At 45.1% G+C, this 21,692-nt stretch overlaps 2 protein-coding genes across 2 annotated transcripts in view; one reads left to right on the plus strand and one right to left on the minus strand.

The window, feature by feature from the left end:
- The window catches only part of LOC124463622 (junction-mediating and -regulatory protein-like), an 18,025-nt gene extending 14,620 nt beyond the window's left edge, over window positions 1-3,405 (plus strand). The window contains 1 exon segment of the mRNA XM_047015415.1: window positions 131-3,405. Within this exon segment, the coding sequence (XP_046871371.1) occupies window positions 131-432 (302 nt within the window). The 3' untranslated portion in view covers window positions 433-3,405.
- Window positions 2,562-16,572, minus strand: homer1b (homer scaffold protein 1b). Its single transcript, XM_047015416.1, has 8 exons — window positions 15,909-16,572; window positions 13,971-14,102; window positions 13,041-13,136; window positions 12,696-12,844; window positions 8,093-8,249; window positions 7,828-7,938; window positions 7,378-7,458; window positions 2,562-5,994 (listed from the first exon to the last, which is right to left on the minus strand). Exons 1-8 carry the CDS (start codon window positions 16,209-16,211, stop codon window positions 5,803-5,805), a joined length of 1,221 nt encoding a protein of 406 aa, XP_046871372.1. The 5' UTR covers window positions 16,212-16,572; the 3' UTR covers window positions 2,562-5,802.
- Window positions 16,573-21,692: the final 5,120 nt, after the last annotated feature.

The raw sequence follows: 21,692 nt of genomic DNA on the forward strand, positions 1-21,692 counted from the left end.
CACCAGCCCATCACCCCCAACACAAAACGCTTTCCAGCGTACCCGGCAACAGCTAAACTGAAATGAACTACGTTCATTATATAACAGTTTCACTTGAAATAAAACTGCACCCCCCCCCCCCCTCCCCCAGTGAGCTCCCCCATGGACGAGGTGCTGGCCTCTCTAAAGAGGGGCAGCTTCCAGCTGCGCAGGGTTGACCAGCGTGGCCCGGCCCCGGGCCCAGAAGACGACCCAGACAACATCCTGGTCCAGATCCGGAGGGGGGTGAAGCTGCGGTGTGTGCCCAGCAAGGAGGCCCGGGGCCGGATGGAGGACGTGCCCTTGGACCCCCTGACCAGGAGCATTCACCAGGCTCTGCAGCGCATCAAGGACGCTTCGCCTGACTCTGACTCAGATGACGAGGGCTTGTTGTGTCCTGACTGGGAGAGCTAGGGATGGCACATACACTTATACACACACACTCATGCACACATACACAGACTCACAGACCCTCTCATGCTGTACATAAACTATACTATAGGCACACAGTCATGTACTGTAAATTCACACACACATATCTAATCACAGCCAGTCAATGTGAATCTGGGATGTGTACCTTTTTCAGTGTCTCTGCTTATGGCACAAAGCAATTACAAGCAATTTCAAGTTACAATCAAGCTTTTAATAATTACGGTGGTCACACACACAACCTACACATGCACACACACACACCGACACACACACTTATAGCATTCAACACCACAAGTATTGCCCTGTGTTGGAATAGTGTGTGTGTGTATGTCTTTATCTCTATCCCTCTCTCTCTTTCTCTCCCCATCCCTCTCCCTTGTTCCTTTTCTCTCTATCCGATCCGTCTTTCCCTACGTCCCTTTCTTTTCCTTTATCAGTTTCTTTCCCCGTCCCTCTGTCTCCATCCCCCTCCTCTCCCTGCATCCCTCCCTCCCCCATGCCTCTGTCACAGTTCAGTGTGAAGGGGGATAGGTCTTGTATGATTGCAGCATAAGGTATGTCTGCAGGCTGACACACAGTCTGATAATGGGCTTATCTCCTGACCCTGAGCCAGCCAACATTACACTGTTGCACGCCAGCCAGCCAGCCAGTTAGTCAATCTGTTAACCAGTCAGTCAGCCAGCCAGTCAATCTGTTAGCCAGTCAGCCAGCCAGCCAGTTGGCCGGGCAGTTAGTCTGTCAGTTTGTTAACCAGCCAGTCACAAGCCAGCCAGTCAGTAAAGTTGTTAGCCAGTCAGCCAGCCAGCCAGCCAGTTGGCCAGGCAGTTAGTCTGTCAGTTTGTTAACCAGCCAGTCACAAGCCAGCCAATCAGTTAATCTGTCAGCCAGTCAGTCAGCCAGCCTGTCAGTTTGTCATCCAGCCAGTCAGTCAGTCAGTTGTTTTTCCAGTCATTCTATCAGTCTGTCAGCTGTTTGGCCAGCCAGCTAGTCAATCTTTCATACAGACCAACAGGCAACCAGTTAGTCAGAGGATTTAGTGGCCTTGAGGGGGAATCAGTAACCCGGTAACAGCATTTGTGTGTGTTTCTGAGAGGGGTGGGGCAGAGGGAAAAGGAGAGAGAGCAAGGGATGGGTAAATTGACTGCTGACATCGAGTGGGTAGTGATTATGTCATCACCACAGAACTCAGAGCTCCACACTCCAATAGGATGGAGGGAAAAGGAGGATGGAGGGAAAGAGGAGGATGTTTTTCACCCCCTCATATTTAGTGGTCTGGGAAGAGAAAAGAGACCCTGTTGGATTATTTCTCTGCTCCCCCCCCCTTTCTCCCTATCCCTCCCTTCCCTTCTCACGCTCTCAACACCCCTCCATCAGCATCTCTACCACTCTATTACACTTTTATCTTCTCTCTTTTTTTGCCATGTTTTCCTGCCGTCTTTCCTAACAGATAGAAGCACACAGTTGGAGGTCCAATAATCACTGCATGATTGTCTTGCACACAGACACACACACAGTCTTGTTGGACTAAGACCACAGTTGCCTTTTAACTAGTCCTTAGTGTTCAGTGTGGGTACCGCACTTCATTCTAGGAATTCACAAGACATACACACACAATCACATAAGGGAAGGTGAGGGTTAGGGTTAGCCTAAACTAAACTTGTTGAGGAACATTGTAAGACTTGACCTTCCTATGTTGTGTGATAAGGGTTGTTTTGACCTCACAAAGCATAACCTCACAGTCTGTTATTGTGGTTTTGACCTTGACCACTGTATGTTACTCTCTCTGCACTGTTATTCCATTATAAACATTTCTACAATCAATCAATACACTTAATTCTTCCCTGAGTGGCAATTTGCAGAGGCAGTATTGTGACACATAACCTAGGCCTGACCTCATCATGATCCTAGTTCTAACCTCAACCCAAATACGAGCCTACCCAACTCTAAAAGTAATATCTACTTAATCCCAACTCTGACTTGACTTGGCTTGAACAGCATAGTGCCATGGACCTACACCTTAATGATCTCTTAACACCAAATGGACACCACATTGACCTAATCTACACCACTACACTGATCTATCACCTTGACCTATCATCACCACACTGACCTATAGATAGATTCTTTATTGTCCTTTTTCAAGGAAATATGTTGCCACCATCTGTACAGAGCCTCACATAAACACAGATTACATAGATATAATATACACTCATACATACAATACGTAGATACAGTATACACCAACATAACTACCTGGCTCATATACACAGCATCTTTTCATATGCTGTTTACTGGGTGTTTTGTTTAAATTATGCTATGCCGTCAGGAACAAAACTCCAGCCATAGCATGCCTGTATCTAGGCCAGGGATCTGTATCTGCGACCTGCTGGAAGCAGTGTGAAAATGGATTGAAGTGGCACCTGGGGTCATGTGCAATGGTTTGTGCTGTGTGAAATGGCTTTACTGTTGAGGTCTGAGAGGTAGGGGGTGGAGAGGCTGTCATCAATCACACTGACCTATCAACACCTCACTGACATCAACAACCTGTCGACCTATCAACACCACACTGACCTACATGTTAGTGAACGTATTTGCATTTGAAATTTGTTTGTAAAAATGATATTAGATTTATTTGTTGCAAGAACTAGTTCCATGTTACATTATCAACAAACATGATGTTGTAATAATTATAGTGATAGTCACCCAAGAAGTGCATAATCATTGATAGAAAGTTATTATGTATAGCTTATTAGGAGCCAAATTATTTTGTAGAAGTGCAAAAAACACACAATTTACAAACAACTCATCCTAAATTGCTTGAAAAAACGAAATGTGTTCATTTATTCTGCCCCTCAGTCTCCCAGAGTTGCAGACTGGTTTAGTCAGGGAGCTCCAGAATATTTAAAGCTGTTTATTTATGTCCTCCTTGCTATTTAATAAACCTCTGAGAGTTGAGGAACAGGAGTGAAGTGGTGTGATTTAAACCCATTCATGTTGGTCCTGGCTGCCAGCTGGGTGTTCTAACACTCTGGAACAATGGCTGCCCCATAGAATCTTCTGGAACCATAGAATGCACCGTTGGAGAACATTCCACATAAGTCTCATTGATGACACACAAACAAAGCTGTGTTGACAAGACAGAGTTAGTGGATGTGGTTTTATGTGAACAAAAACACCACACTGTTTTAATCCATCACCACTGTATTTGAATATATTTGAAAATATTTGTAATCTTTCAAGTTTTTATATTCACCCCACAGTCAGCTCCACTATGTACTCTCTAAATTAACTTGAATAAACTTCTGCCTGTGGTGTCATGGTCGAGTCTGGTCGTCAGACACACTGCACCACACCTAGCCAGCATCCTGCTCCTGAGATACCTCTTTGATAGCATAATTAGGGATTCAAAATTACTTTAATCAGTCAAAAATATTGCCAGTCGTCTCATACCTTTACACAGTAACAATTACTACATGAAATACCAGAAGTTACAAAAACAGGTGAAGGAACAGATTGTCTGATTCTGTACAAACAGATCTGTTCACATCACCTAATGGTTAACAAGATCAAGCTCATCCACGTTGTAGACTGTCTTTCCAGACGTCTGTGTCCCCTCACAGCATGGAAGGATCCTCTGTTGTGTTCTCAGTCCAACTGAACAGTCAGAGAACAGTGGTATACCCACGTAAGATAGTATATCAACACCTGTATAAAAGTCTAGAACCCAGCAGTGTTGTGTGTTGGGCTGGGTGCGTTTCCTGGAGGGGCAGCCTAAGCTGAGCGAAAGTCCGCTGCCCAGACACACACTACACACACACACTGGGGGGGAGCGAGGAGAACAGCGAGGGCCCAAGAGCTGCAGTGTTCCTGTTTACTGAGAAATGAAGTACCTGATATCTCGAGTGAAATGTCTTCCAGAAAACATCTGGTATTGCTCAGTCAGTGTGTGTGTGTGTGTGTGCACACACACACGGTGGAAGGCTTCCAAACACACACACACACACACACTATTAGGAGAATAACTCATCTCATAGAGTATTAACTTCATTGAAAGATGTATAGCAAAGCAGCCACTTCAATAGTTTATCTCCGTACACATACAGTCAACACACACACCACCCGGAGCTTGGCAGGAAGACAGGGTGTGTGCTCTCCATGAGGAAGAGGGTGGGAATTTGCTGCAGCTCCTCATATTACAGAGTAGTATTCGCTGGTGGGATTAAAGACTTCTGGAAGATTCTACAACTGTCAAACTCATCATATCCATCTCCAGAGGAGAACAAACATGTAAACAGAACTTTAACCTCTAGAAGCCTTTCTCTGTCCAGAAGCCGGAGTGGGGGATGTGATGCTGTGCGGAGCAATGATTAGGTCACTCCAGGTGTATACAGCGTCTCAGAGCAGGAAGGCTGCTTCAGAACCAGCTTGCTCCTAGTCTTACCGAAGCTAGGCTCAGCTAGCATGCTGCTGGCTTCACCAAAGCTAAGCTAGCATACTGTTAGCCTCACAAAAGATAGAATAAGATAGCATGATGCTAGCCTCACCAAAGCTAGGCTCAGATAGCATGGTGCTAAACTAGGCTGAGCTAGCATAGTAGCTTTTTGACCTCCCAGTCCTGTTCCCTACACTCTACTCTGCCGGCATCACTGCCTTTGACAGCTGGTGTTCTACAAGTTTGATGGTAATTACATTTCGTATGACTGCCCCTGTTTCTGCTCAGAGGGGCAGAGCAGTGGTGTGTGGTTTACTTCCCATGCCAGCTGTGGTGTAGTTCCTGTGTTCTGACAGTAGGTGGTGTTGCAGAGGCATAGTTCTCTGGCTGATGATGATGATGCCCAAACTATCGCAGGCACAAACTACAACCAGCTCTCCTATTGGTCTGTGGCCAGGAGATCAGTTAAAGTGCCAACCAATCAGAGGGCGCGTTTAGGGAATTTGACATTTATGAACTTATGTGTGGGCTGGGCTGGAGGCTAAGGGGGATGGGGGGACAGTGGCATATTTGGAAGCCACTTTCCAGTGTAGCTGCCCTCTGTGGGGACCTGAGCAGTACCATGGTAGGGCAGTGTGATTATATAGTGGCTCTGTGACTGAGGTGCACTTGACTTGGTCATTTCAAGACAACCAAACCAATTGAATAGTTCCATAAGGACTAAATCTGACCTACATCAAACACACCTCAAATACACTCTAAACGTGTGTGTTTGATCCAGTCCAGGGCTCTCAAGTGTGTGATTTACTAGGTTGCCAAGCTGGGGGGCAGCAGGGAGAGAAGGGGTTTTGGCTTCGTAATATACGTAGAGTATGTTGTAGAGTCAACTATGGCCTCCAGATCCACAGGGGGCACTGTCTCTAGCTGCCCTCCTCGATCAGCCTGGCCAAGGTGTCTCTCAGCTCCGTCAGCTCAAAGATCTTCCCATCGAGCAGCTCCAGCAGCGTACGCAGGGACTTCCTGAAACTCTCCTGATCCTCCTGACTCTCCTCCAATCGCTGTTCAGCTCCAACCAGCTGCTCCTCCAATACCCGCCCTCGCAGCTCTGTCTCCTGGAAGAGGGAGGGATCGTTAGCGGGGGACATTTTGCTAGAGAGTGAGATGTTGGTGTAATGGGGAAATCCCACAGGCAGTGGAGGGGGCACTCAATGCTTTATGATGCTCTGTTGCTCATGAGCTCAACCCTCTGTGTGGGTGTTGATGAACTTGTAAGTTATGTGCTGCAGGACAGCTAACAAGCAACATTCGTTAGTGATTAAGGTTTAGTTTGCATTGTCTTTTTCAAATGAGTCCGAATAGCGAACAAAGTCTCTGTAATCATATGAAAAAGTATTATATGGCGGACTTTCGGTTCCACTCCCAGACCGGGAAAGCTCTGTATTATCTGCTAAATGACTAAATGTATTAATCAGGTCTAAAATTGAATGTGTGAGATTCTGGAGAGGTGGAATGTCTGATGACTTACACTTTATCACCAGAGTTAACCTAAGCAAATACATGCTTAAAGTCTAAAAAACGATGGTGGAATGGGCTACTAGGATCACGGGCAAGCCTAAAATATAGGACTATTCTCTGCTGACCGAACAACCTCAACTGGTACAAACCAACATTTCAGCCCTGGAGTCTACCTGTATAGCACTGTCCAAGGAAAACAAGGCTCTCAGATCTAGAAAATAGATTGAGCCATAATAACACACATACCTGGCCCACCTGAGAAAGTTCATGGAGGTATTCCTGTTGGAAACGTTTGGCCTTTCCTTGCCCTCCATCTGTCAACAGGGCTCATAGAACTGCCATTCCAGGAAAGAAAGAAGCCAATCCTCCATGTCTATTCATTACACATATCCACCACAACCAGATCTCTCATTCCACGGAACCAATATCTACACTAACCATAGCACTGAGATCTCCAAGAAAAAGTCTGCATACGTCACAGCAGAGAAAAAACAACTACAGTACCAAAACGTTAAACATTTACCAACTTTCACAATGTTCAATTCTACGGTCCTCACCGCTCTTTGCTGCCCCTTGGTCCCTTGGCCCAACCTACGTTTTTATAGACAATACATTGTTACTCGACATCCTGACACTGCTACAGTGTGACTGCCTAATAACACATGGTTCCTCTGATGAGGAAGTCTGGTTTTCCTCAGGTTTATTTCTCTTCTCTGGAGTCTGGAATCTGAAGGAATGCCAAGGGGCACTCTCATTGGTAGTTGCAAAAACAGATGATTGGATCATCTTCTAACCAATAACATTTAGTTAAGAACATATCAGCCAGTGGTGGCTGTCAGTTATGGATAGACCTGCCTTATGTAATATCACAGCATGCTGACTGGCATGTAATAGATCAGAGCATGCTGATTGTCCATTGTGAATCATAAAGAGACAAACATTGGTGGTTGGTCCAGATGGCGTGAAACAGGAAATCTCACCTCCAGTTTCTGTATAAGGGAGTCTTTCTGTTCCAGCAGGTCGTTCACATTCTCTACCTCCTCTTTCAACCGTTCCATTTCCTGAAAGATGGGTTTGAGCGATTAGAACAAAACGGTCACAAGCATGCACACACAAACACATACACACACCCAGTGGCGGTTCTAACACATTCGGCGCCCCGGGCAACTCCCCCCCCCCCCCCCCCCCCCGGGACGAAGAAATCTAGTGCCGCCCCTTACCCCGCCGGCCGCCCAATCACAGTACACGGAACGAGTGGCACGAACAAAAGCGCAATACCTTTATTGGCCAAACACAGAAATTGCTGATAAAGCCGCCCCTCTCGGCGGAAAATGCCGCCCCTAACTTCGTGGCGCCCCGGGAGGCTGCCCGGGGCGGCCCGTGCCTAAAACCGCCCCTGCTCACACCAACACATGTACACAGACACTAACCTCCTCTTTGTCCCTCAGTGTATTCTCCAGCTCCTCGATGGTTTCATTCAGTTCTGTTTTCTGGGCTTTGATGACAGGAGTCTGGATGTTTTGGCACTCCAGCTCAGTCACCTGCAGTTAGAGAGAACCTGGGTTGGGAACATCCCTCTTCACCCTCACCCCTGCTTATCTCTCCTTGCGCCTACTAACGCTCATGCTTTTCTCTTCCGCTCCCTGCCCCCCCACCCCACCCCCACCCATCCCTCCTCCTCCCCCCACACCTCACCCGTTTGTGCAGTCTCTCAGCTTCTTCCTGGTAGGCTGAGAGCTGCTGCTTCCACTGCTTTACGTTGGCTGTGGACTCCAGCAGAGCTGCCGTCAGCTTGGCGTTGTTTCCCTTCAACGCCTCCAGCTCCGCCTCCCAGTGCTTAGTCATGGTGGGACTGAGGGGGATGAGGGGCGATGGGAAAGGAGAGGGAAGGGAGAGGGGGGGAGGGAGAGAGAAAGAGATGGAGGAAGGTGAGGTGGAGAGGAGAGGAGAGGAGGAGAGAGGAAATAACACAAATACACTTAGATTAGACCATGAGAAGACCACTGAGCGGCTCGGCAGTCTGAGCATCTGTCTGCACTCTGGACCTAATCTCAGATTATAGCCCAGGTCTGACTGACTGAATCTGACACTCTAATCTCGGCCACACACAGAGAACAGAGAGGGAGAGATAGAGAGGGAAATAAAGGTCTGTGTGGGAGAGTGAGAAAAAAGGAAGAGGTAGACTGAAAGAAAAAGAGGGTACGAGAATGAGTGAGCATGAACACACACACACACATAACCACATACACTCACATACACACACACAATGGTATTGCTTTCAAGATGATCTGCAGCGTCAGTGTTATAATACACACATTCTCTCAGCCTCTCTCAAAGGCATCTCCACCATGGGCTAACGCCCACTCCATACACACAGAGGAGATCTAATTCACTCCCACCTCGCCTCTTACACAACCCAACCAACCCCTGCATGGATGTCAGTGAGCCTGTATGTAAGTGTGAGTGACGCAGTCACAGGAGACAACACATCTTCCTACACACACACCCACCGCAAGGCTGTCATCACGAAACCAGAGTAAAAACCTTACATACCCACACCGAGACAAGACGGAGAGAAACACCAAGATGATGAAATGGAGAAAAGAGGAGAGCAAGGTGGCGAAAAGAGGATAGATGAATGGATAAAGCTTGAAAGAGAGATATAGAGAGACACAGAGATTGAGAGAGAGAGAGAGAGAGAGAGAGAGAGAGAGAGAGAGAGAGAGAGAGAGAGAGAGAGAGAGAGAGAGAGAGATGGAGAGAGAAAGAGAAAGAGAAAGAGAAAGAGAAAGAGAAAGAGAAAGAGAAAGAGAAAGAGAAAGAGAAAGAGAAAGAGAAAGAGAAAGAGAAAGAGAAAGAGAAAGAGAAAGAGAGAGATGGAGAGACAGCGGAGAGAGAGGTAGAATGGTAAGTGAACAGTTTTCTATTTATTGTTTGACTAAAAATGTATTCTGTCAGCCAAATCTTCTGTTTTCTGAGAATTAGAGTTGTCAGCGAGTGAGTTACACTCAATGTGGAATAGGTTGGGATTCATATGATCATGCTTACTATGTACATTTGAATATAACTGTTTGTTGTGTGTTAACTATGTCAGTAATAGATGGTCCAGTGCCGGAAGGTTTAAGATTGTGTGTTTTCTTGTGTGTGTGTCTGTGAGAGTGTTGGTAGTGTCAGGAGTGTTGGGAGAAGCTGGTGATTGCTCTCAGACTGATGGTTCTCAGACTCCAGGAAGAACAACTCTGACAGGTTGTTTTCCTGACTGTTGACCCCAGCATAGGAAGCTACAGCATGTCCTTGTAGCACTACTCTGATGATCATTCACTGGGTTAACTTTGCTACTTCACTGAAGTTCTCATTCATAAGTCTTCGTGTGCATATCGGTGTGTGTTTGGGTGTCTGTCTGTGTAAATGTGTGAGTGTGTGTGTGAGAGTGTGCTCCTCCCTCTCGACACCATCCCAGAGTTGTAAACTAAAGTGTGTGTGATCACCATGACAACAGAGACCTACTCGACAATGACGTCCTGGATCTATGAATGACATCATCAGTGACTCTGCTTATCCACCCCAGCACACACCTACACCTTCCTTCACGCCAAGCCCTGGCATCATCTCTGCCTACCATGCCTGTTGTACCACACACATCAGCAATGTAGGCAACCAGGTAACCATGCCCATGCAAGACAGCCTTCTAGAAATCTTCCAAACACTCCTGGAGCTGCAGGGAACCCCACCACTCTGCCAAGCAGCTGGATAAACCACACTACCACCTACTGAGTGTGAAGGCCAGTGTGTAAGACTTTTAACACACCTTTATTGTGTGTGTGTGTGTTTGTGTGTGTGTGTGAAAGAGAGAAAGAGTATGTGTGTATCTAAATCTGGAAGTTGTCAATAAAACATGTCTGCTTCTGAAATTCCATGTCTGTCATTCTGGGGGGAGGGGGGGGTAACGGGTGGAGCTGGGGGTGGCTGGTGGGACGCTCTCAGTATCACACCACAGACACACAGGACCAGTAAGGTGCCAGCTCACAAGGCACTGTGTGGGTGCGTATAACAGGGAGTTTGAGTGTGTGTGAGTGTGTGTGTGTGCGCGTGTGTATAACAGGGAGTGTGTGTGTGTGAGTGTGTATGTGTGTGTGTGCGTGTGTGTGTATAACAGGGAGTGTGAGTGTGTGTGTGAGAGAGAGTTTGTGTGTATGCGTGTCTCTCGAAGGAGGTATGTGTCCTAGTGTATATATGTATATGTGTGTGTGTGTGTGACAGAGTTGAGGGGGTCAGGTCTCTCTCCCACATATGCATCGATTCTACCTCCATCAGCAGGTTAACACCAAAGAAGTGAGCAAAACTGCACACACACATTGACATACACACCCACACACACACGCACGCACACACGCACACCTGCACAGCTATCTTTAAGTCAAACCAGAGTACCAAACATGGTTACGTAGAACAAAAAAACAGAACTATATGTGCTAAAAAAAAACAACCAATAATACATGGACAGATTATTAACATGTTTAATTGATGTTCACCACAGTTAGACGGATGTGTTACTGGGCAGGTTACAGCTACACAAAAGCAAACATAAGGAGAAAGGTCATTGCTCTCTGGAGATAGCATAAGAAGTGTGTTCATACACAACCTTACTACAATCTGGCAACAACAGTACTCTGGTGCTGTTTATCTGCATTCGGGGGTGTCAGTGACTCATAGCTTGCTAACACACTGCAGCCCTCAGTCCTCCCTCTCACTACGCCTCTCCATCTGTAACACTCTCTTCCTCTCTCTCTCTCTCTCTCTCTCTCTCTCTCTCTCTCTCTCTCTCTCTCTCTCTCTCTCTCTCTCTCTCTCTCTCTCTCTCTCTCTCTCTCTCTCTCTCTCTCTCTCTCTCTCTCTCTCTCTCTCTCTCTCACACACACGCACACACACTCTCTCCTTTTCTCTCCCCCCCTTCTCTCTCCCAAATGCACTCCTCTGCTTCCGATTCTAACACACGCATTCTCACTACCACACTCTCCCTCCCTCTCTCAGTCTCTCTCATCCTCCTACTCTTCTGCGTTGTATAAGAGTTATATAAATGCCTCCTCGACACCTTGTGGGGCAAAACCTCACAGCCTCACAGAGGAGAATGACTACAACAGACACTCACTCAAAATATCTGCTGCTGAATCACACATTTTTAATATAATACATTTATCAGTATAACATCTCTGACTATGCTCCATAATAGCTGCAGGGACATAACTGCAGCTTGTATAAACCATTAACAACATGCTACAGAGCCGAACACATGCTCAGAACACATGCGCACACACCAAACAGCATCCGGGAACAATAGATGTGATAGGGTCATGTGCGATCGTGGACAGGTCAGTGATAATGTCTGTCTAGGTCAGTGATAGGGTAATGTGTGCCTGGATTCAGTTCAGTGAAAGGTTAAAGTCTGGGTAAAGGTCAGAAATAGGGTAATGTGTGTCTGGGTACAGGTCAGTGATAGGGTAATGTGTGTCTGGGTACAGGTCAGTGATACGGTAACGTGTGTCTGTGTACATGTCAGTGACAGGGTAATGTGTGTCTGGGTACAGGTCAGTGATAGGGTAATGTGTGTCTGGGTATTGGTATTCTACACTCTTCACCATGAAGAAGAAAGTTCACATGGTTTAAGATGTGTTAACAGACCACACTAGAACCGGACAAAAAAATACCCTGTATGAACCATGCTGAGAAATGCACTCATACACCTGAACACATAGATATACAAAATATACTTCTTGTATCACACTAGCTCGTTAAACTGTCATTAAACTGTAACATCATCACTGTGACGTCTTTCCTCCCAACTTCAGTCAACACAACAAAGTAAACAGGCGACTTATAAACAATTTCAGAGGAACAGACCCTGCTTTGTGTGGAGAATGTTACAGTGCTAACTGTGTTAGACTGGTCAGACAGGTGAGCAGCAGTGCTAACTGTGTCTGTTGGTGAGCAGCGCAGTCAGAAAGAGCACAGCTGAAAGGCCTTGCACTGGCCCCTACAAAAACAAAAACCAAGACAGAAGCAGAGTTAGGAGAGAAGGCAGAAAAACAGGAGACGGAAGACAGGAGCCGGATCAAGAGAGAGGAGAGGAAACAAGGAGACAGGGCCTTGTCGACAAATACATGCATCTTTTTGCACACACACACATACACACACACATTAAGTTAAAAGAGACAACTTACGATTTCAAGCAATTAGAAGCGTCAAATCAAGTTGGTTCAGTGTGTGTGTGTGTTTCTGAGTGTGTGTGTGTGTGTATTACCTGTGTGCAAACGCCAGTGCATTTTGTGCAGGTTCTGGGCGTGGCTCCGGGGGCGGTGTGATGTCACAGAGGTCATCTGTGCCATTAATGTTTTCCATGGTAGGTGGGGTAACAGGGGTCAGCGGTGACGAAAGGTCAACAGGAGACTCCTAGAGGCCAAACGTAGACAGGAAGTTGTAACACGGATGTAAGAGGTCAACCCAGACCATAACAACAAAAGGACAAACAGACAAACTAGCAGGCTAGCAGACAGACAGACAGAGAGGCAGGAAGACAGACAGACAGACAGACAGACAGACAGATAGACAGACAGGAAGACATACAGACAGACAGACAGATAGATACCTGGGAGGGCGATGTCGCCAGCTCCATCTTTCCATCCAGGCTCTTCTCCTTTGCTAGGCGCGCAGCCTCCTTGTACTCTGCAAACTTCTCTGCAAACTGGAGAGGGACAGAGGTCAAGGGTCAAGTCAGGTCACATGTCAGCTTCACAACTACGTTTGTGCTTGTTATGAGTGAACTAGTCTCTTTATTGCAAATAAATGCACATATACACACACAGGCACACAAAACACACATATGTAGGCACACAGTGTGCCATAGTTGGCTAGTGCTAAGGCAAGGTGGTTGCTGGCAGCGACTGGTAGGGCACTGGAATGAGGGTCCCATCCCATAATACATCAGTGGTAATGTGAGCTATATAGGTCACAGAGAGTGACAACAGCACATACATACACACTCTCTCCCACGCACTTAACACACAAACACACTCACACACACTCAGCATGGTGACTTGTGTCATGATGGTGTTGTAATAAGCAGTGGTAGGCCGGAGAAGGCTGCTGTTATGAGCAGGCAGGATGAATACAATACAGTCCTCACGTGCTATTTCACTAGTGAGATATTGTCTGTCTCTTTGCCAGCCCACCTGCCTATCTGTGTGTCTGCCTGTCTGTCTGCCTGTTTACCTATCTGCCTGTCCTCCTGTCTGGTGGGAGACGCAAGTCTCAGGCCATTATTAACATTCTAGACTCTTCTATCACACATATCTCTCAATGTGTGAGTATGTGTGCGTGTATATGTATGTGTGTCGTGTATGAGTACACACACACACACACAATGCCTCATTAGGCTAACAATGAAAGGAGAAATAAAGATGGAGAAAGGAGAGTATAAATAGAGAGAAAGGATAGACAGAGACAGACAGACAAACAGACAGACAGATAGATGGATATGTAAATAGAGAGACAGAGAGATACAGAAAAAGAGGTGTACCTTAGCTAGGTGGTGTTCAGTAGAAAAGCCCAGCCCATAGACTGTGTTGGCTCTGCTGTCGGCCCACTGACCAAACTTCTGTGAGGTCTTGGTGAACGTCATGTTGGGACTGATGGTACTGTTGATGATGGCCTAGAGGAGCACAGACCCACACAAACACACACACATTATACTGAATCACTGAGTGTACATACACACACAAACACTCATTACACTGGAATACCACGTGTACAGTCACAACCACACTTACAGTTTTTTCAATTGCTAACACACTAAAATGACACATAGCAAAGCACAATTATCAGAGAGCAAAATCTTAGCTCAAGTCTCCAAAACTGTAAATAAATGTTCTGCTTTGCACCCCATTTGCAATTCATCACAGCACTTTTTGCAACACACTGCACACAGTTCTCTACATAAGACAGGAATTTGACCTCATTTCTAAATGGTTGACTCATAAATCAGGATGTAAGCGCTATAAAAAGACAACAGGTGAGTACGTTTTTACCACTACAGTGGAAGCCAACATTGCAGCCAAAGGAAGAGGTAGAGGGAGGGTGAGAGTGGGAGGAAGAGTGAGAGGTATACAGAGTGGAGCTTGTAAAGAAAAATGTTTTTACTCCGGGTTTTTTCTTCTCGGATTTAACATAGAATTGTCATAGAACATATTTTTGGTTCACACAACTGTCTCTATACTGTTTACTGAATGTGCTGTGCATACAGTATGTTGCAGTAATTTGTTATAGGGAAAAATAAGACGGTTTTGTTTCAACAGTATTTCTGCACATATTTCTGTAAACTTTCTGCAACAATCTATCGTGGCAGAATTCTCTGCATAAAGAACCACTATTATGACAACGCTCACTTATAGTACTTTTGATCAAGCCCAAAGGTGTGCTGTTGGTCGAACACATTTCTGGAAATATGAATGAAGTGTGTGCCATTTGGTGCAAATGTTTTCTCTCGTGTTTCAATAGTTTTGAATGCAGTGCTTAATTTTGCAGGATATTGGAGGTGTTTTGAACTTTGGGTGTATGGTTTTGTGAATTGTGTTACACTAATGTAAGTCAAGAGCCCTGCTTTCAAAAAGATGTGTTAGCAATTGCATAAAACAGTGATATATAAAAAAAAAGATTGTCTATACATCGATTGTTACTGTACAGTCACGGAACTGTGGTCTGGTTTTGAACCTTATCAAGACAGCGTGATTTCAGTAGGTTGGCAAAGGTACTAAGAGGTATGTGTCTACAGCATGTGTGTGCGCATGAGTGTATGTGTGACTGTGTGTGTGTGAGAGCGTGTGTTCAAGTGTGTACGTGTGTGTGTGTGCGTGTGAAGAGAATATGTGTGCGTGTTGTGGTAGTTACGTCATGGTATTGATGAGTAGGCATTTGATCAGTGAGAGTATGATCACCATGGCATGGTCTCCCGGACAATGAGAGCACAGCAACAGGGATGGCCTCATTCTACTGCACCTCAATTTTCCCGGATCGACACTGACCCTAGTCTGGGCTGTGACTGTGTGGTTGTGGGTGTGTGTGGGCGTGTGTGAGTGTGAGGGTGTTAGAGAGAGATAGAGAAAGAGAGAAGTCGGTCTTGGGTAGCACTGGCCGTCACTGCCCCCTCTCCCCAGTGCTCTTCTGCTCATCCTTCTCCTCTTTCCTCCTCACACACACACACCTCTGCTTTATGACTCAGTCCAGACCAGGGCTGTCCTGTACTGTTAGCACGTTAAACGTATTTTGATTTGTCTCAGAGCTGTTCCATTGCATTTACTGAAACAATGGCCTCACTCATGTTCCACTCATGCAGCCCTAGACATGGGTGAACTGGTGCTGTCCAGCCTGATGTTAACCATCTCATAAGGTAAGTTTGATTCGTCTCTCCACAGAGCAGAGGTAGCATGGCAGGAGTGCAAAAAAAGAGGCAGTAGCGTACCTTGGTGCCGTCCAAGCTAATGATCCGGTAGACATTCCGGGTGCTGTCGTAAAAGTAAGAGACAGTGACGGCGTGCTTGCTGGAGGGCATCCAGTTCCTTTTGGTGCTCGGGTCGATCTGGAAGACGTGCGCCCGCGTGCTGAATATCGGTTGTTCCCTGAAAGGAACCAGGAAGAAGTGGTGAACCTCTTTGTGTCTGAGCACCACTGCCTCCCCAAAACCCCCCACCACGCCATTGTCGGCGGCCAGAGAGTGCGGTCGCCCAGGTAACTTCATCACCAGCTCTCTGCTAACGCCATCCATGATTAGGGGAAGGAGGGCGTGGCCTAACACTCACTTCCACTGTCCATAAACTCACAGCTAGTGTCCATGAACTTAGAACTTACTGTACACGGACACAGCCACACAAACAACCACATACTCTCTCACAACATGCCTGCCCAGCACACACACTTGACAACGCTAAAAATACACTTTATACTAAGCCTTGAACTCTGCGTCATTCCCTCTCTCTGTCTCTCTCTCTCTCTTTGTCTCCCTCTCTGTCTCTGCTTTCTCAAACACTGTTATTTCTCTCTCAGTCTGTTTCTCTCCTGTCCCCTCTGATCATGCCTGCTACCCCTCTCCTCTACTGTATTAGAGCTGTGTAAGGTAGTGCAGCTTCGTGGGAATGTGGGGTGGGTGATAGTTGGAGAGGGTGAGGGAGGAGAGAGAGGGTCCTACAGGCTATATATAGAGATTAGGGCACACTAAGCTAAAACACAACCCCAAGGCTTAAACTCTCCCCCCCACACACACAGATCCAGCATGTACCATTACTGATTAAATACTAAATGTGGTCCTTCACTAACATTATCTAATAAAACGAGTACAGCAAGAGTGTGCATGTGTTTGTGGTTTGTGTGCATGCATGCATGTGTGGTATGTGTGTTTGTTTATCAATACAATCATCAAGTGTGACAACATTGAGACCTGTGAGTGAGGTCAGTGCCCCCCCCCTCCTACACACACCCAAATCTCTGTTACACACACACACTTGCTCTGTCACATGCCCTGCTCTGCACTACATACACGCAGAGATATAGAAGGATACGGTGGGATGTAGCAAGCTAGTGGAAAGCATAAAGGAGACGGGAAAATGCTTACACTGCACTGAAGATGGGGGGGAGGGGGGCAGAGTGTGGAGAGGGGGGTACATCAAAGCCTCTCTGTATAAATGAATATTATAATCCACCAGCAGGAACTCTCCTGTATGATTAACTATGTCAGAGGGAGGGGTGAGGTGGGGGTGAGGGTGGGGGTGAGGTGGGGGTGAGAGTGGGGGTGGAGGGAGAAAGAGGGAGGGGAGGAGAAGTGGAAGAAAGAGTAGAAACATTGGGTGGAGAAAAAGGGAGCGAATCAAAGATGATGATTCTGTATCTCATGGGCTGTATCACACAAAGCTACTTATAAAAGTCTGCTGGGTGAATTTGAATAATCATCAACAGACCTCGTCTGCAGTGGAGAGGACTGTGTGTGTGTGTGTATGTGTGTGTTTGTTTGTGTGTGTGTGTGTGTGTATGGGTGTCTGTGTGTGTGTATGGTTGTCTGCGGTTGTGTGTGTGTGTAGTGGACTATGGGTGTGTATGTAAGTGCGTGTTTATATGTGGGTGTCTATATGCGTGTGTATATGGATGTCTGTGTGTGTGTGTGTGTAGTGGAGAGGACTATGTGTGTATGAATGTGTGTATGTGTGTGTGCCTGTGTGTGTGCGTATGGGTGTGTGTGTGCGTTTATGTATGTGTGTGCTAATGTGTGTGTGTGTGCGTAGTGGAGAGGACATGTAAGGACTGAGGTCATTACAGTTTCCTGCTGCTGTTCACACTCAGCTGTACTCAGCTTCTCACGCAGTTAACTCAGCCAGACAGGCAGACAGACAGACAGACAGACATGCAGACAGACAGACAGACAGACAGACATGCAGACAGACAGACAGACAGACAGACAGACAGACAGACAGACAGACAGACAGACAGACGGACAGACAGAATACAAGTAGACAGGCATACTGTCTTTTGCCTGTCTGTCTGCTAATTTTAGAAAAGTCGATTTCACTAATCAACCATGCACCCAATGAACACATCTAAGATAACTTTTTTGACATGTTTTAAATATAAACTCTTAACCAATACACTTTTTTGTATTGGGAAAATAGACGTAAGATGCATTTGGATTTATCAATATATTTCTGGTCTTTTTTAAATTGTATTTTCTCAACTTTTTTTTTGCTATTGTACTGTTAACTATTTCTGTAGATATAATCATTATATTGGGGTAGTTTAGATTGAGACATATTTTATGTAGCAACAGCCTAAAAATGTGATATCACATTGACTACCATATAATTGAAACGTTTGAAGGTTTTGATCTTTTCACTTATCATTTCTAATGTATTACATTTATTATTTATTTTTTTTAGTTCGTATTTAAGTTGATTTTCTATAAATGTACATTTTTGGACTGATAGTGGTTAATAAAGTAAAATATGGCAGCACGAAGTTTGTGGTAAATTTTAGTTTTTCTTTTTGGTTAGTGTTATGGGAGCGCCTGGTTAACCAACAACACAGACAGGTATCCTGCCCTGGACCAGGTTGGTTTTGTAGCCCAAGTTTCCATAGTCATTGAGCTTGAACAATGTTGAACTTGCTTTATGGAACTAAATTAACTGAAAATGAGTCAAACTAACTGATTAACCTTGTTTATTTGGTAAACTTTCAAGCCATAACCCATTCCAACTAATCTGGCATGAACCAAGGTAAGTGATAGGCAGTGGCGTGTTCAGGGAGTGGCCTAGGGTGGCACGGGCCACCCCTGAAATCTGATTGGCCACCCCAATATCCTAAAATATGATTGGCTATATGCCCAGTCAGAGGCGGGCCACCCCTTGTGCCACCCCTATCAAAAATGTCTGGACACGCCCCTGGTGATAGGGGATTTGGGACTAGGATCTCAAATATGGATTAAATAAATAAACAAACCCAAGGTGCTTGTAATGAACTAACTATAAAATGTGTTTTAAATAAGCTTACAGTAAGCTATGTAAACTTCTAGCTAGCTAGCTACGCTTTCAAGAAAGTTATCCACTCTTATTATTTCAGATGAATTTATTAAGATATGGAGTGTGATTTTGTGAGTGACAGGGATTGATTGTTTTATTTATTTAGTTTAGTTTGTTTTTACTGTAAATTGATTTTCTATAAATGTACATTTTTGGACTGATAGTGGTTTGGACTGATGTATCAGAATTAGAAGAATCAGAATTGTTTTTTATTCGCCATGAAAGTTTGCACAGACAACTATGTGTCTGGAGCAGGATATAGGTTCTTGTGTTCGTTTTTTTTTGGTGTTAATTTCAATTTTTGCTACCAGTCTGATTCTCTTCTTTTTAAACACTTGTTATTGCCTTTTAAAATTATGAACATTCAATTAAAAAAACAGTTTTGATGTCTGACTTTCATTCGTGAATGAACCTATGTTCCCTGTATTGGGTTTACATATATGTCTAATACTACTAATATGTGAGTATTTCCCTGGGTAGACATCACATATGAACTGAAAACCTAAATAAAAAAAAATGAAAATGTAGTTCAAATATGTACATGTGATTAATCATGCACAAATGTGTGATTAAGCCCATGGCATCAGAATCTCCAGCCAGGAACCCAAAATTGCCAACCCTGGCTATAATCTAGATAATGTGTCAGTGTTCAGTGAATTGAGTTGAGCTGAGATTAGTGGGATTGATCCTGGAATTTACAAACCAGCAGTAGCCATCAGCTGGCTAGTATCTTTATCTACTAAATAGCACAGTTTCTAGATTGCATCTTCATCTGCTACAATAGCAGCTAGCTAACATTCAAACCTGTATCCATAGCGTAGTTAACTGTATAGCTTTCAGCAGAAGGGTTGGAGGATACGTAGAGGTGTAGCCTACCCATAGGGGTGAGGGAGGGCTAGGACGTAGACAGAGAGCAAAGAAAGAGAGGAGTGAGGTAAGACATTTGAATGCAGAGTGTGATGCTTGATGTAAGGCATCGTGAATGCTAAGAGAGACAAAGACAAGAGGCTAGTAGGAGGAAAGAGAGAGGGGTGCAGACAGGCCAGGACAGGTAAATGGGTTTTCCTCTCTACCTCTCCAGGAGTCCTGGATATGCTGTCCTGTCCTATCATCAAGTCACACTGCAGATCTCACAGCACCCCATCTGCACATGGTCTCACAACTCACACACCCTCAAGGGCATTATTGATAACAATGGATGGATGGATGGACTGATGGGAATAAACACAATCACACACATACATACACACACAAAGCCTGAGGATGTATGTGAGTTGATGTGTGAACTAATTAACCTGATTAACCCTGCAATGTTTTGACTACATTGTATTCAATACCTGGACAATAGACTGGAATGGACCTGGTAACATAGACCAGAACGTGTACAAGAAGGGTCAGAGCCTACTTTCTGAGGAGTATCAGGTCCTTTGAAGTTAGGTCCATGCCAAACATGTCTCTGCAGTAGTCTGCTGGGGAAGCAGCATCAGAGCAGTAGATTGCGATGGACTGGAAAAATTGATTAGGAGAGCAGGCTCTTTTTTAGGGACCAGCCCTGGCTGTCAAAGAGATGAATGGTGAGGAGAATGGTGGCCAAACTATTGACCGTCATGGATAACACCACACACCCACTACACTACATTCTGACTGAGAATAGAAGCACTTCAGTAACAGCCGTATTCTGCCACAATGTTCAACAGAATTCCTCAGGTACTACCAGCCACCATGAGACAATGAGTTGGTTTGTCCTTGAGCCAGTGTAGTGGGTACACTTACACTTAGTGCTGACCTGACTAGTAGGCATTGCACATCGGAAAAAGGAGATATGCCATGCTCTTTGTTTGAAATATTTTGGGGCATTATTTTATATTTATACTTTTGATGTACATTTTATTGGGGACATTTGAGTTTTTGTGACAATTTCCCCTCAGGGATAAAGTTCTAATCTAATCTAGGTGCACATCATCTCTCCCTTGAACTCATCCCTCTCTCTTCTGAGCTTTAATTAATTCAAAAGAATGTAGCCAGGGGAGAGCTGCTCTTATTTAATTCAGAGAGGGAGAGAGAAAGAGAGAGAGAACTGGACACTATAACACACCTGTACTACAGCTAACATAGAAAGCACACACACACCATACAAAACACAGCCCTGCTGTGACATCCATAAGGAGATACTGTGTGTACATGTTTGAGAGACAGAAAGACAGAGAGAGGTTTGATTTGAGTCTTGAGAGATTTTAGTTTTTGTGGGGCAGTCAACACTGACAGGTACCTACCAGTTACACCACTCTGGACATACTACGTATCTACTTTATCACAGTTATGCAGGATCTCAGGCAGTGTAAGAAAAAAAACTAAAAACTAAAATGAACACCCCTGGTTATAAATTAAACAGTAGAGCCTCTCGCAATTGACTATGCACAAGGCAACTCTCTCCGCCCACACAGTAATAAACTCTTCAATCTTACCAACCAGCTTACAATTGGAAAACCCAATGAGCAACCTTGCTATGACAAGCCCCCAGTACCACTGCCATTGCATCGAATGACCCTATTCCTTGTCTTGCACACCCTTGCCATCTTTGCCTGACCAATTACATAATTCAGGAGGCATGGCATCTTCATATGTACCTGGGACCCTCCTTGAAGAGCAGCAATGAAAACGCCTCAATCACTGAAAAATATTGCTCT

Source organism: Hypomesus transpacificus, unplaced genomic scaffold (genome assembly GCF_021917145.1).
Source record: "Hypomesus transpacificus isolate Combined female unplaced genomic scaffold, fHypTra1 scaffold_30, whole genome shotgun sequence".
Taxonomy (NCBI): domain Eukaryota; kingdom Metazoa; phylum Chordata; class Actinopteri; order Osmeriformes; family Osmeridae; genus Hypomesus; species Hypomesus transpacificus.

Coding starts and splice junctions, on each gene's coding strand:
- homer1b (XM_047015416.1), bottom strand. CDS start 16,211: ATGGATGGCGTTAGCAGAGAGCTGGTGATGAAGTTACCTGGGCGACCG. Junction 12,845..13,040: donor TGGCGACATCGCCCTCCCAG/GTATCTATCTGT, acceptor TTTGGCCTCTAG/GAGTCTCCTGTTGACCTTTC. Junction 7,459..7,827: donor CACTGAGGGACAAAGAGGAG/GTTAGTGTCTGT, acceptor CCCATCTTTCAG/GAAATGGAACGGTTGAAAGA.